The 18132-nt window shown below is 35.7% G+C and overlaps 1 protein-coding gene across 1 annotated transcript in view; it reads left to right on the forward strand.

Moving 5' to 3' along the window:
* Window positions 1–18132, forward strand: part of AFG2A (AFG2 AAA ATPase homolog A) — a 327091-nt gene that overhangs the window by 241565 nt on the left and 67394 nt on the right. Inside the window, exon 13 of the mRNA XM_059417577.1 lies at window positions 17963–18127. Coding sequence (XP_059273560.1) covers window positions 17963–18127 — 165 coding nt within the window. The remainder of the gene's footprint in view (window positions 1–17962; window positions 18128–18132) is intronic.

Below are 18132 nucleotides of genomic sequence, written 5' to 3' on the forward strand. Positions count from 1 at the left end.
GTTTGATTTCAGGAAGTCATTGACACAATTCTTGGTTATATCTTGTTTTTATACTTGAAATAGTGTTCAAATTATGGTATATGCATTATATGCTTATTATGTGATATCTACTTATTATATGTTGATTATCTCAGTTTTTTAGAAGTCCGTATCAGATGTAATCTGAATCTTCCAAAAGCAATATTATCTGAATTTGGTCAGGGAATTAGAGACTGACAAATCTCATAGAGAACTTTTCATAGCAAGCTTATGAGATAGGCAAGCAGGTAGAGAATAAGCCCCATTTTACAGATGAGAACCTGAGGCTTACAAGTAATTAGAATGACTTGATTCATTACTGGGGACATGGGCCTGTTCAGATATACCTGTGAGGCTTTTTCAAAGCAATCTCTATAAGCCATAGTTCTCAAAATGGGGTCTAAAGACTCCCTGCCTCAGAGTCAGCAGGCACACTTAATCAATACACAGAGTTCTGCTCTCTCTTTCCAGAAGTTGTAAGTCCAAATGGAGTGTAAATTCTCACGGGACTCTCCTGGATTAACGGATAAATCAGATGATTCCTGTGCACGCTGAGGTTTGAGAAATCCTGAGCAGTAGTTTGAATGCACATTAGAGTCACTTGAGCTTTGGGAAAATAATTTCCCTGGACTTGGGCTGACTGAATAAAAATCTCTGGAAAAAGAACCTCAAGGAAACCTACTTTTCAGAAGTTCAGCAGGTGATTGTAATGCCCACTAAAGATTAAGAATCACTACTGTAGGGGCCTCAGTGGCTTAATGGGTTAAGCTCTGCCTTCAGCTCAGGTCATGATCCTGGGATCCTGGGATTGGGCCCCACATCGGGGTCCCTACTCACTAGGAAGCCTGCTTCTCCCTCTCCCTCTGCCTGCCACTCCCCCTGCTTGTGCGCTCTCTTGCTCTCTCAAATAAATAATTAAAATATTTAAAAGAAAGGAGGGAGGGAGGGAAGGAGGAATAAAAGAAGGAAGGGAGGGATGAAGGATTGATCACTACCGTAAGGGATTTGGAAACTTGTTCTGTAAAGACCGAGATAGTAAAAATGTTGGGCTTTGCAATCTACATTCGTTATCAGATATCAGTTTATATCAGTTATCAGCTGCAACTACTCAGGTTTGCTGTCCTAGAGTGAAAACAGCCATAGATAATCCTTAAATGACTGAACATGGCTGGGTTCCGACGCAACCTTATTTATAATAACAGGAGATGGGATAGATTTGGCCCATGGAGTGTAGTTTACCAAACTATAGGGTCCCATCCCACATGTCTCACAGAGCCAGAATTACGCGGTGGTCTCTAGCTCAGACGCTTCTGGTTACTGCATGTGAGTGCTGAATACTACTATATTAAAATTCAATTAGTAAGAATAGAGCCAGAATTTTGAATTCTGAAAGAGTTAAAAATTAAATAAAAAGAAAGGCCTATAATGTGTATTATCAAAGACAAGATAAAAAAGAAAAGGTATGCTAGACAAGGAAGAAGAAAGTGCAGTGAATAGCCAAACCGGATGTAGTACTAATGGTCACAGAGCTCAGAAGTGGGCCAGCACCAGCCAGATAAGTTTTATTCCCCAGAAAGGGGGCAAAGAAAAAGGGTAAAACATCCCTGCACTCTTAGATGTTGGGATTGATAAGAAATACCTTCCCAGGGACGCATGGGTGGCTCAACTGAGCATCTGGCTCTTGGTTTCTGCTCAGGTCAGAATATCATGGGTCATGAGATCGAGCCCACGTGGGGCTCCGCCTCAGCAGGGAGTCTGCTCGAGAGTGTCTCCCTTTACCCCTCCACCCACATACAGATGCACTCGCTCTTTCTCAACTAAATAAATGTTTAAAAGAAAAGAAAGAACTTCCTATACTTGGATATTTTATACCCTAAAAATTGAGATGTTGGCAGGAGGGGAAAAAAATGATCAGTCCATTTGGTGAGGGAGGCAAGGAAACAGCAGTGTTCAGCTTAGTGACTATAGAAAAATCATGAACCCTACAAGTGTGGACAAGGAGGCAGTCTGTCCAGCTCTATAGTGCTGTTCAGCAGTCAGTCCCATCGGTCCTGTGGTGTCCCTTCAAGTCATGCTGCATAAACCTGTCTTGCTACCTCTCTATCCTTAACAGTTTCCTTTAGCACCAAATAATGTTTAATTATAAGAGAGGTGCAAAACTGAATCAACAAGAAAAGTTTCACTTATATTTAACATATCATCCATTGTATATAGTGTACACCAGAAGATTGCTATTTTAAGTTTTTAAAAATGATTTTTATATAGTTAGCTAAAAAAAATCCAACTATCCAGAAAATTCATATTCTCAGCAATGTATTTTTGGTACAACCCGCTATCTTACGTATTTCTTGTCTGCATGTGTCTGCATCTGGTAGCTAGGTGTCTGCAGATAGATCACTTTACATTTGATGAACTTAATTTTTTTTTTAATTTGGAAAAATGTTATGTCCCTTGAATACCTTATGGTCCAATGGAGACATTAGAGTATGTAAACAAATCTTGTAATTAATTTGTGCAACAGACTGGCAAATGGTGTTTAGAAGTAATATAAAGAAGAAAATATTCTTTTGTGTGTGCAGAAGTGATTTGAAGAAAGAACTAGAATTTTCCTAGAGTACATGGCATAGGGGTGGGGTAGGACTGTTCAGACAGAGAGATCAGCACATACAGAGGTACAGAGATGTGTGGGGATGTGATATTTTCAGGGAACTGTAAGGAGTTTGGTATTAGCAGAAGGTAAAGGGCAGGGAGGGGCCAAGTAATGAGAAATGATACTAGAGAAAGAAGCAGGGGACAGAGGATTTTTCCCCATCCCCACCACGCCTCACCGTTCACCCCTGTTTAGAGACTATGGGTTTGTTGACATTTAAATACCATAAAAATCAATGTATACATGTAAGGAAGTCTATTCCCCATCCTTCCATCCTGTGGAGAACTTTTTTTTTTTTAAGATTTTATTTATCTATTTGACAGACAGAGATCACAAGCAGACAGAGAGGCAGCCAGAGAGAGAAAGGAGGAAGCAGGCTCCCCGCTGAGCAGAGAGCCCTACATGGGGCTCGATTCCAGGATTCAGAATATCATGGGTCATGATATCCAGATCATGACTGGAGCCAAAGGCAGAGGCTTTAATCCACTGAGCCACCTAGGTGCCCCCTGTGGAGAACTTTTAAAAAATGGAATTTTATAGAGATCTTCCAAAGATTAACTGCATTGTTTTCAGTTTTCTCTGTAGTTTATCAAAAAGCAAATACACTTTTTATAAGAGGAAAAATTAAGATTAGTTCTAGTTAAATACTGTTTTGGGCCTTTTGAATAGAAACGGATGAAAAACATTCTAGTAAAAGAACTTGTGAGTGTGTGTGTATGTATTGATGTTGTTCTCTTTTCTTTACTCTTTTGTATTCATCAAGGTCTGCCAGGTATCGTGGTTCATTCCGCACCCCTGCTGTCAAAGGCATCAAGTCTTTTCTTGCATGGCACTGCGGGTCTTTACAAAACTGAGCAAGCCCAACATTAGACAGACAGCCTACAGACCAACTGACTTATTTGTTTTCATACAAACACATGCTTGGATGTTGTCATACAGAAATCCTTTTTAAAAGCATTATTTTCCCAAGAACAAAGAACACTGTAACCCTAGTGCCTAATCCTGTGCCTGGCACATAAGTAGATACTCGGCATATGTTTGTGGAATTGAACTGCTCTGTGAAGCCTCAAACGGAGTGCTAAAAACTCCTGCAACTCTAGGAGTAACTGGATATTGTAAGTAGCTATAATATGAATTGAAATGTTGTCTTAAAAAAGCATTTCCAGCAGTTGAAAAACTGCTTAGAAGATCCAGATTTAATTGGGCAAGTATTGTTCTCTTTGAAGAATACAAATACAAATCTATCAAAAATAAATTCCTGCTTTATCTTTATCTTCCTTTGCAAAATGGAGAGGCATTGTCAAAGGGGGAAATGTCTAATAATAAGTTGAAGACTTTGGGCAGTTTTACTTCAAAGATATTTCTTAAATCGTCCTTTACAGGTTCACTGCCTATGTTATTATTCATGTTCTAATTTAAGACCTCAAGATTGTATTAGCTTCCTAACTGGAAGTTACACTTCATTCCTGTGCCACCTCCACACTGCTGCCAGAATTGTTTACTTTCTTAAAAATTGAGCCTGTCCTTCACTTGATTAAAGACCTTCCATGGTTTCCTATGGGCTTTAAGATAAAGACCATAGTCCTTGACATCACCCACTGTATGTATATAATCATACCCCTGGAGTTGTTTTTTGTTTGTTTTTACTTCACCTACTTTCATATCCCCACGTTTTCAAGAATCCTCCGCCAGTTCTTAAACTTTTTTTGTGACCTGTCACATGTGGAAAAATAACCAGATAAAGTCACTGTCTGACTCTCTAGAGTCTCTGGCTTCTCTGGGCTTCTGGCCCACCTGAGCACTGAAGGAAGCAGAATCTTACTGTAATCTGTTCCCTGGGTAGCAGTTGGGAAGGTCGGTCTCACCTTGTGACCTGACTAAAACTTTGTCCTTCTCAGGAATGGTGTTTACATTGCTGTACCTTTATTATTTGTGCAGAGTATTTGTTTGGCCTTTTCCTACCTTCTCAGCCCAGTAAATTTCCCCTGATTGCCATTTAAGGTCCAGCTTATTCAGATCAGGGAAGTGTTTCTGGGTTTTTTAAAGGAAATTTGAAGTGCCTCTTTTCCAAAGTCTTAAGTCAACTAATTTTAACTCCTCTAAAATTCTCACTTTCCATTTTCTGAGCCAGATGTAATCATTTCATTTTAAGCTTAGACATTACTACTGCACCAATAGTGATTTTGTGTTTTTAAAAATACAAATTAAAAGTCTCACTTCTTTTTGTAAACCGTTTCTTTCTCCCATAGATTACATTCCCCATGGTATCAAATATACCATCTCAAAAGGGTTACTTATGTAAATGATGATGAGCACAGTATAAACATATATCATTACTACTTACTCAGTTATACTATAAAATTAAAAGATGTCAAGTTATTTCTTATAAAAAGAGTTACTAAGCTAAAAGCTATAAAAGAATTCTAAAAATTGGTTTCCTTGGATCAACAGAGCCTATTGCTTATTTTAACTGTCATTGATCTTGATCTCTAACATCTTCCTCTCAGCTATTTCTGTCTTTCTAAAAATGTTTTATAGGGGCGCCTGGGTGGCTCAGTCAGTTAAGCATTTGCCTTCGGCTCAGGTCATGGTCCCAGAGTCCTGGGATGGAGTCCCATGACGGTCTCCCAGCCCCACAAGAAGTCTGCTGCTCCCTCTGCCCCTCCCCCTACTTGTTCTCTCTCTCTTCTCTCTCCCTCTCAAAAATAAATAAATCTTTTTAAAAAACAAAAATTAAATAAAAATTAAAATATATATCAATTAGGTAAATGTTGCTGAATTTATCTCATTAAAATGATTGGTTTTTAGTATCACAGCATTTGTCAAGATCCAATTTAATTCTCATCCTTAAATTTTTAGTTAATGTGGCAATTGTTCATGTATTTTGTCATCTTTTGTGCTACTATCTTAGCCTGTTGATTAAAACTTGTACTTAACTCTGTATGTTGAGTGTTTTCTGCTTTTAATATGTTAATATCTGAAAAGTAAGGGCCAAGTATTACCCTTCTTTGTATTGTTAATAGTGCTTTGCACAAAAAAGTTTATCAATCAGTGTTTTTTAGTTACTTTCAAAATATGTGGATAGTTAAGATCTTTTTTTCTTTTTTTTTTTTTAAATTTATTTATTTGATACAGAGAGAGAGAGAGACAGCGAGAGAGGGAATACAAGTAGGGTAGTTAGTGGGAGAGAGAAAAGCAGGCTTCCCGCTGAGGAGGGAGCCCGATGATGGGTTCAGTCCTAGGACCCTGGGATCATGACCTGAGCCAAAGGCAGATGCTCAATGACTGAGCCAACCAGGTGCCCCAAGATTTTCTTTTTCAAATTTTATATAAAATCCATTTCGGTTTCCTGATACCTGTTCAGCAACTGTTTACCCAACTTAAGTATACTTTCTATATTTTTTTCCTCATTGTCTCAAAGTTTAATTACCAAATAATATAATGAAGGGTGTTTCTTGTAAGGCGTTGAATGGGTTTTGCAAAATATTGCCTATTTTTTTAGTCTCTAAAGCTATTCTTCCTTCAGTCTAATTAAACTTTTGAATTACTGAATTACATAAAATATATTATAAAGTCGTATTCCCTGAAACATTGAGAACTTCAAGCCTTAAAAGATAGTAGCTAAAGTGAGATAAACCAGACAGAGAAAGACAAATACTGTATGGTATCACGTACAGTGTAATCTTAACACACACACACACACACACACACACACAATTTCTAGAAACCAAAAGTAGAATGGTTTTTGCCAAGAGGCTATGGAGAAATGGGGACAATTTGGTCAAAGAGTACACTTTCAAATATAAGATGAGTAAGTTCTGAGGATTTGATGTTCAGCATAGTGAGTATAGTTAAAAATAAGGTGTTGTGTACTTGAAATTTACTGAGAGTAGATCTTAAGTGTTCTCACTATATACAAAATTGAGTTCACTTTGTTGGATATATTGATGGGTATGTTAATTACTTTGATCTTGGTAATCATTTCATAATGTATGTGTACATCAAATCATGTACACTAAAATATATGCAATTGTATTTGTCAATTATTCCTCAATAAAGTTGGAAATAAAAATTCTTAAAGATAGCAGCTAAAGTCAAAGATAAAAAAATTTTCTAGAAGTCAACTATGTCCATCTCTAGGCTGAGTAATGTGGGCCAACACATGGAAAGATTTAATAAATATAGGCATGTTCTAGGGTCTCCTCTCTTTTAGTGATTCCTTTTTCAGGTTTCTCTTAATGATAAGAGAGCAAGCATGTTGCTGTAAGTTCTCCTTACTCTATTACGAAAAGGCTGTGAATTGAGAAAAGTAGAACTTGTCAGACAAGGAGATAAAATATTCTGAACAGAGAAAGAAATATGTGTGAGGACAAGGTAGCAGAGAGCAGTAGCATGGTGATTTTGGCTAACTGTGAGTGCTCAGGTGTGCTTAAGGAACTGCAGATAAGGTAGGAGAGTTATATCAAAATTATAGAGGCCTTGAAAGCCTATGAATTTGACTCTTGCCCTTAAGGTGCCATTAGATGGTTATAAAATAGGTTACTGTATTTGCAGTATAAGAGTAATCACTTTTGGGCCACCTGGGTAGCTCAGTCCGTTAAATGTCTGCTTTCGACTCAGGGCATGATCCTCAGCTTCTGGGATGGAGCCCCGCGCCCACCAGGCTCTTTGATCAGCGGGGAGCCTGCTTCTCCCTTTCCTTCTACCTGTCTCTCTCTCTCTCTCTGTCAAATAAATAATCTTTAAAAAAAAAAAAAGATCACTTTTGCAGTGATATAGATTAGGGGAGGAAGAAGGAAAGAATTAGACTCCATGCAGAAAAAACAACTAGCAAGGCAGTTATGATATTCTAGACAAGAGATTGTGTTGTCTTGACTCATTGAGTGCCTTGTGTGTGCTGTTGCCGAGTCTACAGTGTTGAATAAAAGAATATGACCCCTGCCATTATATACAGCCTACAGCCTGTTGGGAAAGACGGACAGTAAACAAACACATAAATACATAATGAAGAAGATGGAGGAGAGATGACCATTTCAGGATGGAATTAAGAAGTAGCATTAACCATGCCTACTGCCTATCCATCAAATTTAGAAAGAAAGGGAGATGCCTAGAATAAGTTCAGGGTTTCTTTTAAGTAAATCAGAGCTGTTACCAAGGATCCACCTCTCTTCCCAGTTTCCGGATCTGTTTTTTCCATGCATCATGATACACTGATATGTTTTTATTAGAGTAAAATGTAAAGATGTAATTAGAGTAATGTCTAATATAATTAGAGTAAAAAGTCTTTCCTAGAGGAAGGCACTCCCTACCATCACATACACACCCTGTTGATCATTCAAAATAAATGAGAGCCATGGGACCTGATTTTTCAAAGTGTCTGTTTTAATACCTTGGTCTGAACAAGTATTTCTATACCAACTAAATTAGATTTAAACATTTGATAGAATATGAAATTATAAGTGTCAAATTGCAGAATTTTATTTAAAAAAGCCGCCCTATAACTGTGGTAATAGAGTTGAATCATTAAGAATCCTTAATATGAAATACCAGAAATGCTTTTAAGTCCTTTTTGGAAAGGTCAGAAAAGAAAAGATAATGGTATTAATTTAATTAATTGGTATAATCAACTAAAATAACAACACATTTTCAGTAATCACCATGTAACATAAGCTGTGGGCACTTCCTTCAGAAAGATACTATAATGGAGTCCTAGAATCAGGGTTGGAAGTCCCATTTAATAGGTCATGTAATAATTTGTAGTCCTGGGTGCACCAAAAGATTTCAGGTGAACTTTATGGAATTATTTAACAGAATTGTGTAGGGATATTTCTTCATCTGTATATTTTGAGGAGAATTCTTGTCAGATGTACACAGCCCTCTCTGAGTAAAGGACCACCTTCTCACACATGAAGAAACCAGGGCTGAGATATAGGGACTTGACAAGCTCTTGAATAAGTTCTCTTGAAAAGGCGGTTTGCCCTATGATATTTTTAAGTAGAGTTTTAAGGTAACAGCCACAGTATCTATGACCTTAGGCTAGAAGGGCTCAGAGTAGTATTAGGAAGGGTTGTCTTATTTTTTCATTGAGAGTTGTCATATGTTGATTTTAAAATAACAGAACATGCCATCCTTCAGAATGCATTCTTCCACCCTAATATCCCAGAACAGTATTTTTAAAGAAATTCTAGGAAGGGTGTTAACTCATTCAGGGTTCTACAGGAAGGAAAGCTCTTTCCTACTATTTTTTAAGCTAACTTTCACTGACAAGATCAGACCAGAAAAAGACCAGCTGGCTGTTGGCCCAGACGTTATAATCATTGAAGTATACTCAACCTGCACTGCCCAGGGACAGTTACAACTTGTGTATGGAGGGGGGGAACGGGGTGCACCTAGATGCATGCTGAGTGTTGTTCCAATAACTTAGATGACGTGTGTACTCTATATCCTTTGCTGTGTTGTTGATCTATTGGAAAGGAAATTTTAAAATAGCCTGGAATATGAGTTTTCCCATAAGGGTGAAAAGGATAACTTCAACTTTAAAAAATAACCAAACCATTTACAGCTATTTCCCCAGCACCTAAAACAGGGCCTGGCCCAAGTAGTTACATAATATTTTTTTTGATGCAAGAATTATTTAAATTTCTTTTGCTATGTATATCATATTTCAGAACAAGAATTTTTTTCATTTGTCCATCTATACTGTTGTATCATTATACTGATAGGATAGTAAAGTAAAAAGAGAACTGATTCAACATTCAGCCTACTTCTGCCTTTTATTGTATGTTCCAGGGCTTCATTCTCTGTTTTATAATAGGTATATGACAATAACTACTTCACAGGATTTGGAGAAATATCAAGTAAAATATAGTATGTGAAAAGTGGTTTATAGATTCTTAAGAGCTATATAAACATTAATGTCATTTACCTTAACTAATACTTTTAATAATTTGAAAACATATATTTACTGGAATCATTCTAGTTTACTGAATCCTGTATATGTTTTGTAGGTAGGGGAGAAGTAATTCCCCATAATTGAAATGCAGGTTGAAAACTTAATTAAGTACATTTCAAGGAAGCTGATCATGTATCATTTTTACCTAATGTACTAATGTTGGGTACAGATAATTAAATAATTAAAACAGTCTTTTTTTTTTTTTAAGATTTTATTTATTTATTTGACAGCCAGAGATCACAAGTAGGTAGAGAGAGGTGGGGAAGCAGGCTCCCCACTGAGTGGAGAGCCCCATGCGGGGCTTGATCCCAGGACCCTGAGATCATGACCTGAGCCAAAGGAAGAGGCTTAACCCACTGAGCCACCCAGGTGCCCCAAAACAGTCCTTTTTTTTTTAAAGAGTTTATTTATTTGACAGACAAAGAGGCAGGCAGAGAGAGGGGGTATGCAGGCTCTCCACTGAGCAGAGAGCCCAATGGGGGGGCTTGATCCCAGGACCCTGAGATCATGACCTGAGCCAAAGGCAGAGGCTTAACCCACTGAGCTACCCAGGCACGCCAAAACAGTCATTTTTAAACAAAGGAAGTTACCTTTACTGTGTCTTTGTTAATTGACTTTTTGCTTGCCAATTTATACATAACTTAAGAATTAATAATTATCTATTAATATAATTATTAATATATTTAATATAATTATTCTGTATCATATATAATATAATATAATTCTATATTATATTCTATATTATATATGATATATAAATATAATATATAATTATATAATTATTATTATATCATTCACCATATTGTAGATATTGAGACATATGCAGAAAGTACACACCAGCATTTTCCAAAGTGAAAATGGAATATTAACTTTTGAGATGTTTGATTAGAATTTGGGATAATATTTGTATATACTACTGTAGACTTCTCTTGGAAATTTTTATTAGTATGGGTTCCAAAAATTTTTGCATATGGAAGCCAAGCTGTTTAATTTTGCTTCTACCCGTTGTTTCCCAAATGTTATTTAACAAGAAAAGCTTTTTCTGTATTACATCTGTTAACATTTACTGGAATGTTTTATGAAGCACTGGTATGAGATATAATGGAATTGATCCCATGAACTTTAATAGTCTATTTAGAACTCTAAACATAAGCACAATAAAGTAAATTTTTAAAAGAGAATGAGTTGACTATAGGATTGAAATGCTTGGTGATATCTGCCAATCTATCCTCATGGCCAAATCATAAAAATTGATCTGTTATTAAGTAAGTATTCCTTCTCTTATTGACCACTTCTTTGTTTTTTTTAATTGACCACTTCTGTGTGACTTTTTTCAAACTGCTTAGTTGAAGGAGGTAATCTTTAGAGATCATCTGAGAACATCTCCAATGGCCTTGAATTTAATGATTGATTGAAAAATACCGAGTCTCTAACAAATACAAGTTACTGCTTTTTAAATCAACTTTATTTATAATTTACATGCCATAATAAACTGCATTATTTAAAGTATACAATTAATGTAAACATACGTAAACCTGCGGGTGCCTGGGTGGCTCAGCGGGTTAAGCCTCTGCCTTTGGCTCAAGTCATGATCTCAGGGTCCTGGGATAGAGCCCCACATTGGGCTCTCTGCTCAGCAAGGAGCCTGCTTCCCCCTCTCTCTCTGCCTGCCTCTGTGCCTACCTGTGATTTCTGTGTGTGTGTGTGTGTGTGTGTGTCAAATAAATAAATAAAATCTTAAAAAAAAAAAATATATATATATATGTAAACCTGTGTCACCACCTTTGCAATCAAGGTAGAAAATATTTCAGTCAACCCCAAAACATTACTTCTGCTCACTTGGTAACCCATCTTTTCTTCTGCCCCAGGTTCCAAACTACCACTGGTCTGCTTTTCGTAATTATAGATTAGATTGTTTTTTTCTAGTATTTTAGGTAAATGGAATTATGTAAGGTGTATTCTTTCATGTCTAATTTCTTTAACTCAATAAAATGATTTGAGACCTCATGCATGTTGTTAAGTGTATCAATAGTTGATTCATTTTATTGCCAGTTAGTGTTCACTTATACGTATATACATACTTTGTTTATCCATGCATGAATTGGTGGACATTTGAGTTGTTTACAGTTTAGGGCTATTGTGAATAAAGCTGCTATGAACATCCATGTGCAAGTCTGGGTATATGTTTTTGTTCCTCTTGAGTAAATACCTAAGAGTAGAGTAGCTAGGTTGCTATGGTAGGAAATGTTTGACCTTTTAAGAAACTGACAGTTTTCCAAAGTGGTGATTATATCTTATATCTTATATCTTATATCTATCTTATATCTTATATTCCCATTAACACTGTATGAGTTCTTATTGCTCCTTATCCTTATCCTTTTTCAATCTTTGGTATTGTCATTTTAGTCATTTTTATAAGAATGTAATTATGTCATCACATTGTAATTTAAATTTGCTTTGATCTGGTAACTAGTGATGTTGAGCAGCTTTTCATTTACTTACTTCCCAACCATATAGTTTCTTTTATGAAATTCTGTTCAAATTTTTTGCCCAATTTCTCTTGGTTGTGTTCTTATTATTTTATTTTTAAGGTTTCTTTGTATATTTTGGATCCAAAATTTTTTTGTCAGTTATGCCTATTGACATTTTATCCCAGTGTGTAGCTTGCCTTTTTATTTTCTTAAAGGTATCTTTTGAAGAGAAAAAAAATTAATTTTTTAAAGACCAGTTAATTTTTTATACTTCTAGAAGTTTGTAGTTTTAGCTCATACATTGAATTTTATGATCCATGTCAGGTTAATTTTTGAAATGTCAAGTAAGGATCAGTGTTCATTTTAAAAATGAGTTCTGAGGGGCACCTGGATGGCATAGTTGGTTAATCATGCAACTCTTGGTTTCAACTGAGGTCATGATCTCAGGATCATGAGATTGAGCACCCAAGTGGGCTCCACGCTCAGCCCAGAGTCTCCTTAAGACTCTCTCTCCCTTTCCCTCTGTCCCTCCCTTCTTTATTTGCTCTCTCACTCCCTAAAATAAAATAATAAGACTCCTGGGTGGTTCAGTTACTTAGGCTTCTGCCTTTGGCTCAGGTCATGATCCCATGGTTCTGGGGTTGAGTCCCAGAAGGGGCTCCTTGCTCAGGGGGGAGCCTGCTTTTCCCTCTGCCTGCTGCTTCCCCTGCTTGTGTGTTCTCTCTCAGACAAATAAGTAAAATCTTTAAAAAAATCTTTAAAATTTTTAAAAATCTTTAAAAAAATCTTTTAAAATCTTTAAAATAAGTAAATCTTTAAAAAAAAGTAAAATCTTTAAAATCTTTTTAAAAATCTTTTAAAATCTTTAAAATAAGTAAATCTTTTAAAAAAAGTAAAATCTTTAAAAAAGTAAAATCTTTAAAATCTTTTTTAAAAAATTTTTAAAAATCTTTTAAAATTGATTTTATTAAAATCAATTAAATAATAAGTCTTTTTTATAAATAAATAAGAGCATCTAGTTGTTACAGCATTATATTTATGCTTTCCTTTCCTAGTTGGATGCTGTAAAAATAAAAACCATTATGAACTCCCTTATCTATTCTGTTGATCTATATTTATATCCCCTGGACCTTATCACACTGTCTTGATTTTTTTAGCATTACAAGTTTTGAAATCAAGTAGTGTAAGTCCTTCAGCTTTTTTGTTTTGACTTGCTTTCACTATTCTCATTTGCATTTCCATGTAAATTTTATAATGTTTGTCAGGTTTTTTCAAAAGCTCTTATGAAATTTTTATTGGAATTGCACTGAGTCTATAGATAAATTTGAAAAGAATGAATATCTTAATATTGAGTCTTCTACTTCATGAACATGGTATATCTCTCTTTATGTAAGTCTTTAATTTTTCTCAATAATGTTCTAGTTTCCAGTAAAGTGTTTATTAATTTTATTTCTGTCTTTTACATTTTATTCTTTTTATATATTCTCAAGTGGATTTTTAAAACTTCATTTTCTATTTACTGTTTAATATGTAAAATACAATTCTTATAATAAACCTGTATTCTGTAATCTTGCTAGTAGTTTTGTAGGTTCCTTAGTATTTCTACATAAACAATCATGGCATCTGCAAATGAGGATAGTTTTACCTTTTCCTCTTCCAAGTTCTATATTTCCTTTCCCCCTGCCAGTTTTTGTCTTTTGTGTTTTGCCTTTGCATAAAGACTTGGACCTTGAAAAGTGTTCCCTTTTCTTTATTCTGAAATGGTTGTACAATCTTACTGTTATTTCTGCTTTGGTAGAATTCAGAACTGAAACCATTTAGACCTAGAGGTTTTTGGTGTAAAACTCATAATAAATTAAATTTTTTATTAATTCATTTCCATTTAAAAATATAAATATAGGGTCCTTTTTATTTTGTTTTTTTCATTTTGTGTCCATTTTGGTAACTGGATTTTTAAAGAAACTTATTTTTTATCAAAGTTGTTGAATTTATTGTCATAAAGTTGTTCACAGTGTTCTCTTACTATTCTTATTGCTATCTGTAGATCTGTAGTGATAACTTCTCTTCCATTTCTGATGTTGGTGATTTTTTCACTCTTATCCTTGTTCAATCTAGTTAGAATTTAATCAGTTTTTAAAAATCTTTCCAGATTTTGGTTCAGGTCATAATCTAATGGGTCATGAGGACAAGCCCAATGTTGGGCTCTATGTTGAGTGTGGAATCTTCTTGGAGATTCTCTCTGCTTCTCCCCACATGTATACTCACTCTATCTCTCTCTCTCTAAAATAAATAAATAAATCTTTTTTAAAAAGTCTTTCCAGAAAATTACCCTTGACTTTCAATTTTCTCTATTTGTTAACTATTTAATTGATTTCTGCTCTCATCTTTATTATTTCCTTCCTTGTAATTACTCTTGAACCTTAGGTCATTAATTTTGGACTTCACTCCTACTATTTAAAGTTATAAGTTTGGAGCGCCTGGGTGGCTCAGTGGGTTAAAGCCTCTGCCTTCAGCTCAGGTCATGATCCCAGGGTCCTGGGATGGAGAAGCCGCATTGGGCTCTCTGCTCAGCAGGGAGCCTGCTTCCTCCTCTCTCTCTGCCTGCCTCTCTGCCTACTTGTGATCTCTGTCTGTCCAATAAATAAATAAAATCTTTTTTTAAAAAAGTTATAAATGTGTCTCTAGTACTGCTTTTAAGTATATTCTACAAATCTTGATATGTTAGATTTGCATTATCATTCAACTTAAAACACTTTCTAATTTCCTCATGATTTCCTCTTTGACCTGTGGCTTATTAGGTTGGGTGTTGTTTAATTTTCAGGTGCTTGAGGTTTTCCTCTATGTCTTATTGTTTATTCATTTCTAATTTATTATAGTCAAAGCACTACTTTGTATGATTTCAGTCCTTTTGAATTTGTTGAGTTTTGCTTAATGGCTCGTCATATGAGCTATTTTAGTGATTATACCAAATGTACTTGAAAAAAATATGTATTCTGCAGTTGTTGGGGATAGTGGTCATTAAATAACTATCAATTCAGTCACAGTGATTGACAGTCTTGTTCAAATCCTCAGTCCTTCCTATCTTTACTGATTTGCTTTCTAGTTGTTCTGTAATTGCCTAGAGTTAAAATCTCCTATTGTGATTATGGAATTATCTTTTTATCTCTTTAATCCTGTCAAATTTTGCTTTATATTATTTAGAGGCTCCATTATTAGGAACATACATATCAAGAACTATAAAGATTCTGAGACTTTACCCTATTTGAAAGCTAAGAAGTTAGCCTGTCACAATTTCATGGGGACTTGGCTAATGACATGAGATTCTTGGGTCAGAGACAGAGGACAATTTATTACTCACAGTTTATTACTCACAGGATATCATGGTTTGTATGTGTGTGCGCGCGCGCACGTGCGCACAAGCTGATTCTCTAAGACCTGATTTCCGCTATGCACCCATATGAGGTTTCGATGTTTGTATTTTCTATAGTATTTTACGTGTGGTCTCAGCTGCATTTTCAGGGTTTTGGTTTTTTAATTAGAAGATGTTCATGTTATAGTTCCTGTCTTTCTTATTTTCTGTATTTATATCTATCAAACCTTTTTTCTGGGTATTTCATTCAAAAGTGCACATATAGAAATATGCTGTGTTTCACTAATTATAAGTGAGTGTCTCTTAAATTTTCAAGAAATGCCATTTTTTATTATGTCAGCAGCAAGAGTAATTTTTTGGAGGTGGAAAGCATGTACAGTTTTGTAGTGTTTCATTTCCAGTACTCTTCATTTCTTCCTGAAGATTCAATTTTCCATCTTATGTCATTTCCCTTAAACCTGAAGAACGTCATTTAGCGTTTTCTGTAGTGCCATTCTGCTCGAAACAAATTTTCTTGGTTTCTTTTATCTGAAAATGACTTCATTTTTCTTCACCATTAAAGAATATTTTCTCTGGTACTAGAATTTTGGAGTGACATTTTTATTCTTTCAGCACGTTAAAGATGTTGTTCTGCTGGTTTCTGCCCTTCATTGTTTTGATTGAGAATCATTGGTGATTCAAATTGTTGTTCTCTGTAAGTCTGGCAGCTTTCAAGATTTTGTCTTTGGTTTTCAACAGTTTGCTATGACGTGTCTGGGTGTGGTTTTTTCTTTTCTTTTCTTTTTTCTTTTCTTTTTTTTTTTTAAGATTTTACTTACTTATTTGACAGAGATCACAAATAGGGAGAGAGGCAGGTGGGGCGGGGTGGGGGCGGGGCAGGGGAGCAGAGAGCAGGATGCAGGGCTCGATCCCAGGACCTGAGATCATGACCTGAGCTGAAGGCAGAGAGGCCCAACCCACTCAGCCACCCAGGTGCCCCTGGGTGTGGTTTTCCTTATATTTATTTTATTTTAAATTCACTGAGCTTCTTGACTGTGTAAATTTGTTTACCAAATTGGAGAAATTCTGGCTTATTCTTCTTTAAATATTTTTTCTAGCCCATCTTCTCTTACCTTTTCATCTGGGACTGTAGTTACACAAATTAGACCTTTGATATCATCCTGTGAGTGATCTTTTAATGTAAATCTTACCAGTTCACCTTCTACTTAAAACCTCTCAATGATGTCTTTTTACAACTAACATACAATCCACACTCTTCACTATGTCTTTTACGGCCTCATGATCCACCTATGACTATTTTTTGGAATTCATTCCTACCTCTTTTCCCTTTATTCACTCTACCGCAGATTTTTTTTTTTCTTTCCCTGGAACATATTAGTCATTCTTGCTCTTTGTACGTGATACCTTGAATGCTCTTCCCCCAGATCTTTCTGAGGCTGACTCCTTTGGACATCTGAATAAGTTACCTCAGAGAGACTTTCTCTCACCACCCCAACTAAAAGTTGCCCCTGTCCCTTAATACATATATACATTTTATTTTTTATTTATTTATTTATTTATTTAGAATTTTTTATTTATTTGACAGAGAGAGATCACAAGTAGGCAGAGAGGCAGGCAGAGAGAGAGGAGGAAGCAGGCTCCCCGCTGAGCAGAGAGCCCGATGTGGGGCTCGATCCCAGGACCCTGGGATCATGACCTGAGCTGAAGGCAGAGACTTTAACCCACTGAGCCACCCAGGCGCCCACATATATACGTTTTAGACCCATATCTGTTTTAATAACTTTACTGAGATAGAATTTATATTAAAAATTTAACCCATTTAAAATATACAACTCAGTGGCTTTTAGTATATCTATAGTCATATGTAACCATCACCACAATCAGTTTTATACATATCTATCTTATGCTTACACATATCTATCTTACACATATCTTATGCTGTTTTCTAGTACCAAGAACAATGTCTGGTATATAGTGCATGCTCAATAAAGTTTTATGAATAGATGGATTTTATTAGCTCTAAGATAATTTAGGCATTAGCCTCTAGTAAAATATGAGGGAAGTTCATTTGACTACTTCCAACTCTAGAAGTATTCTTTGATCAGAGCTATGCTATTTTGAGGGCTCTCTAAAACAGCTTAGCCCATATTTTAAGAGTTATTGCAGGAAGTTCCAAAAAAAGTCTTTTGATGTAATGAATATAAGTCATATTACACATTTCCCTAAGAGAAAATAGCCATCTTTTATTGACCTGACAGTTGCTGAGAAGCAGAAAGCCTCTCAGAATCATTGCTTTGCTATTCTCAAAAGTACTCTGAATATTGTTTATTTGTTTAGATCTTTGAAATAGATGATAGAATCACTAGGACTTGTTTTATGTACTAATCATGTGTAATAGTAGGTTATTCATGAGATTCCAGACATCCCCTTTCTTTGGTACCTTTCATGTGGAATGTCAGTTCTGAGTTTGGGTGATCTTCTTGGTATCATCTTCTTTATAGGCTTTGATGCGACCTGGAAGAATTGACAGAATCATCTATGTGCCTTTACCAGATGCAGCAACAAGAAGGGAAATATTTAACCTCCAGTTTCACTCTATGCCAATCAGTAATGATGTGGATCTGGATGAACTCATCCTCCAAACAGATACATATTCAGGAGCAGAGGTAAG

This window comes from Mustela nigripes, chromosome 1 (assembly GCF_022355385.1).
Source record: "Mustela nigripes isolate SB6536 chromosome 1, MUSNIG.SB6536, whole genome shotgun sequence".
Classification (NCBI taxonomy): domain Eukaryota; kingdom Metazoa; phylum Chordata; class Mammalia; order Carnivora; family Mustelidae; genus Mustela; species Mustela nigripes.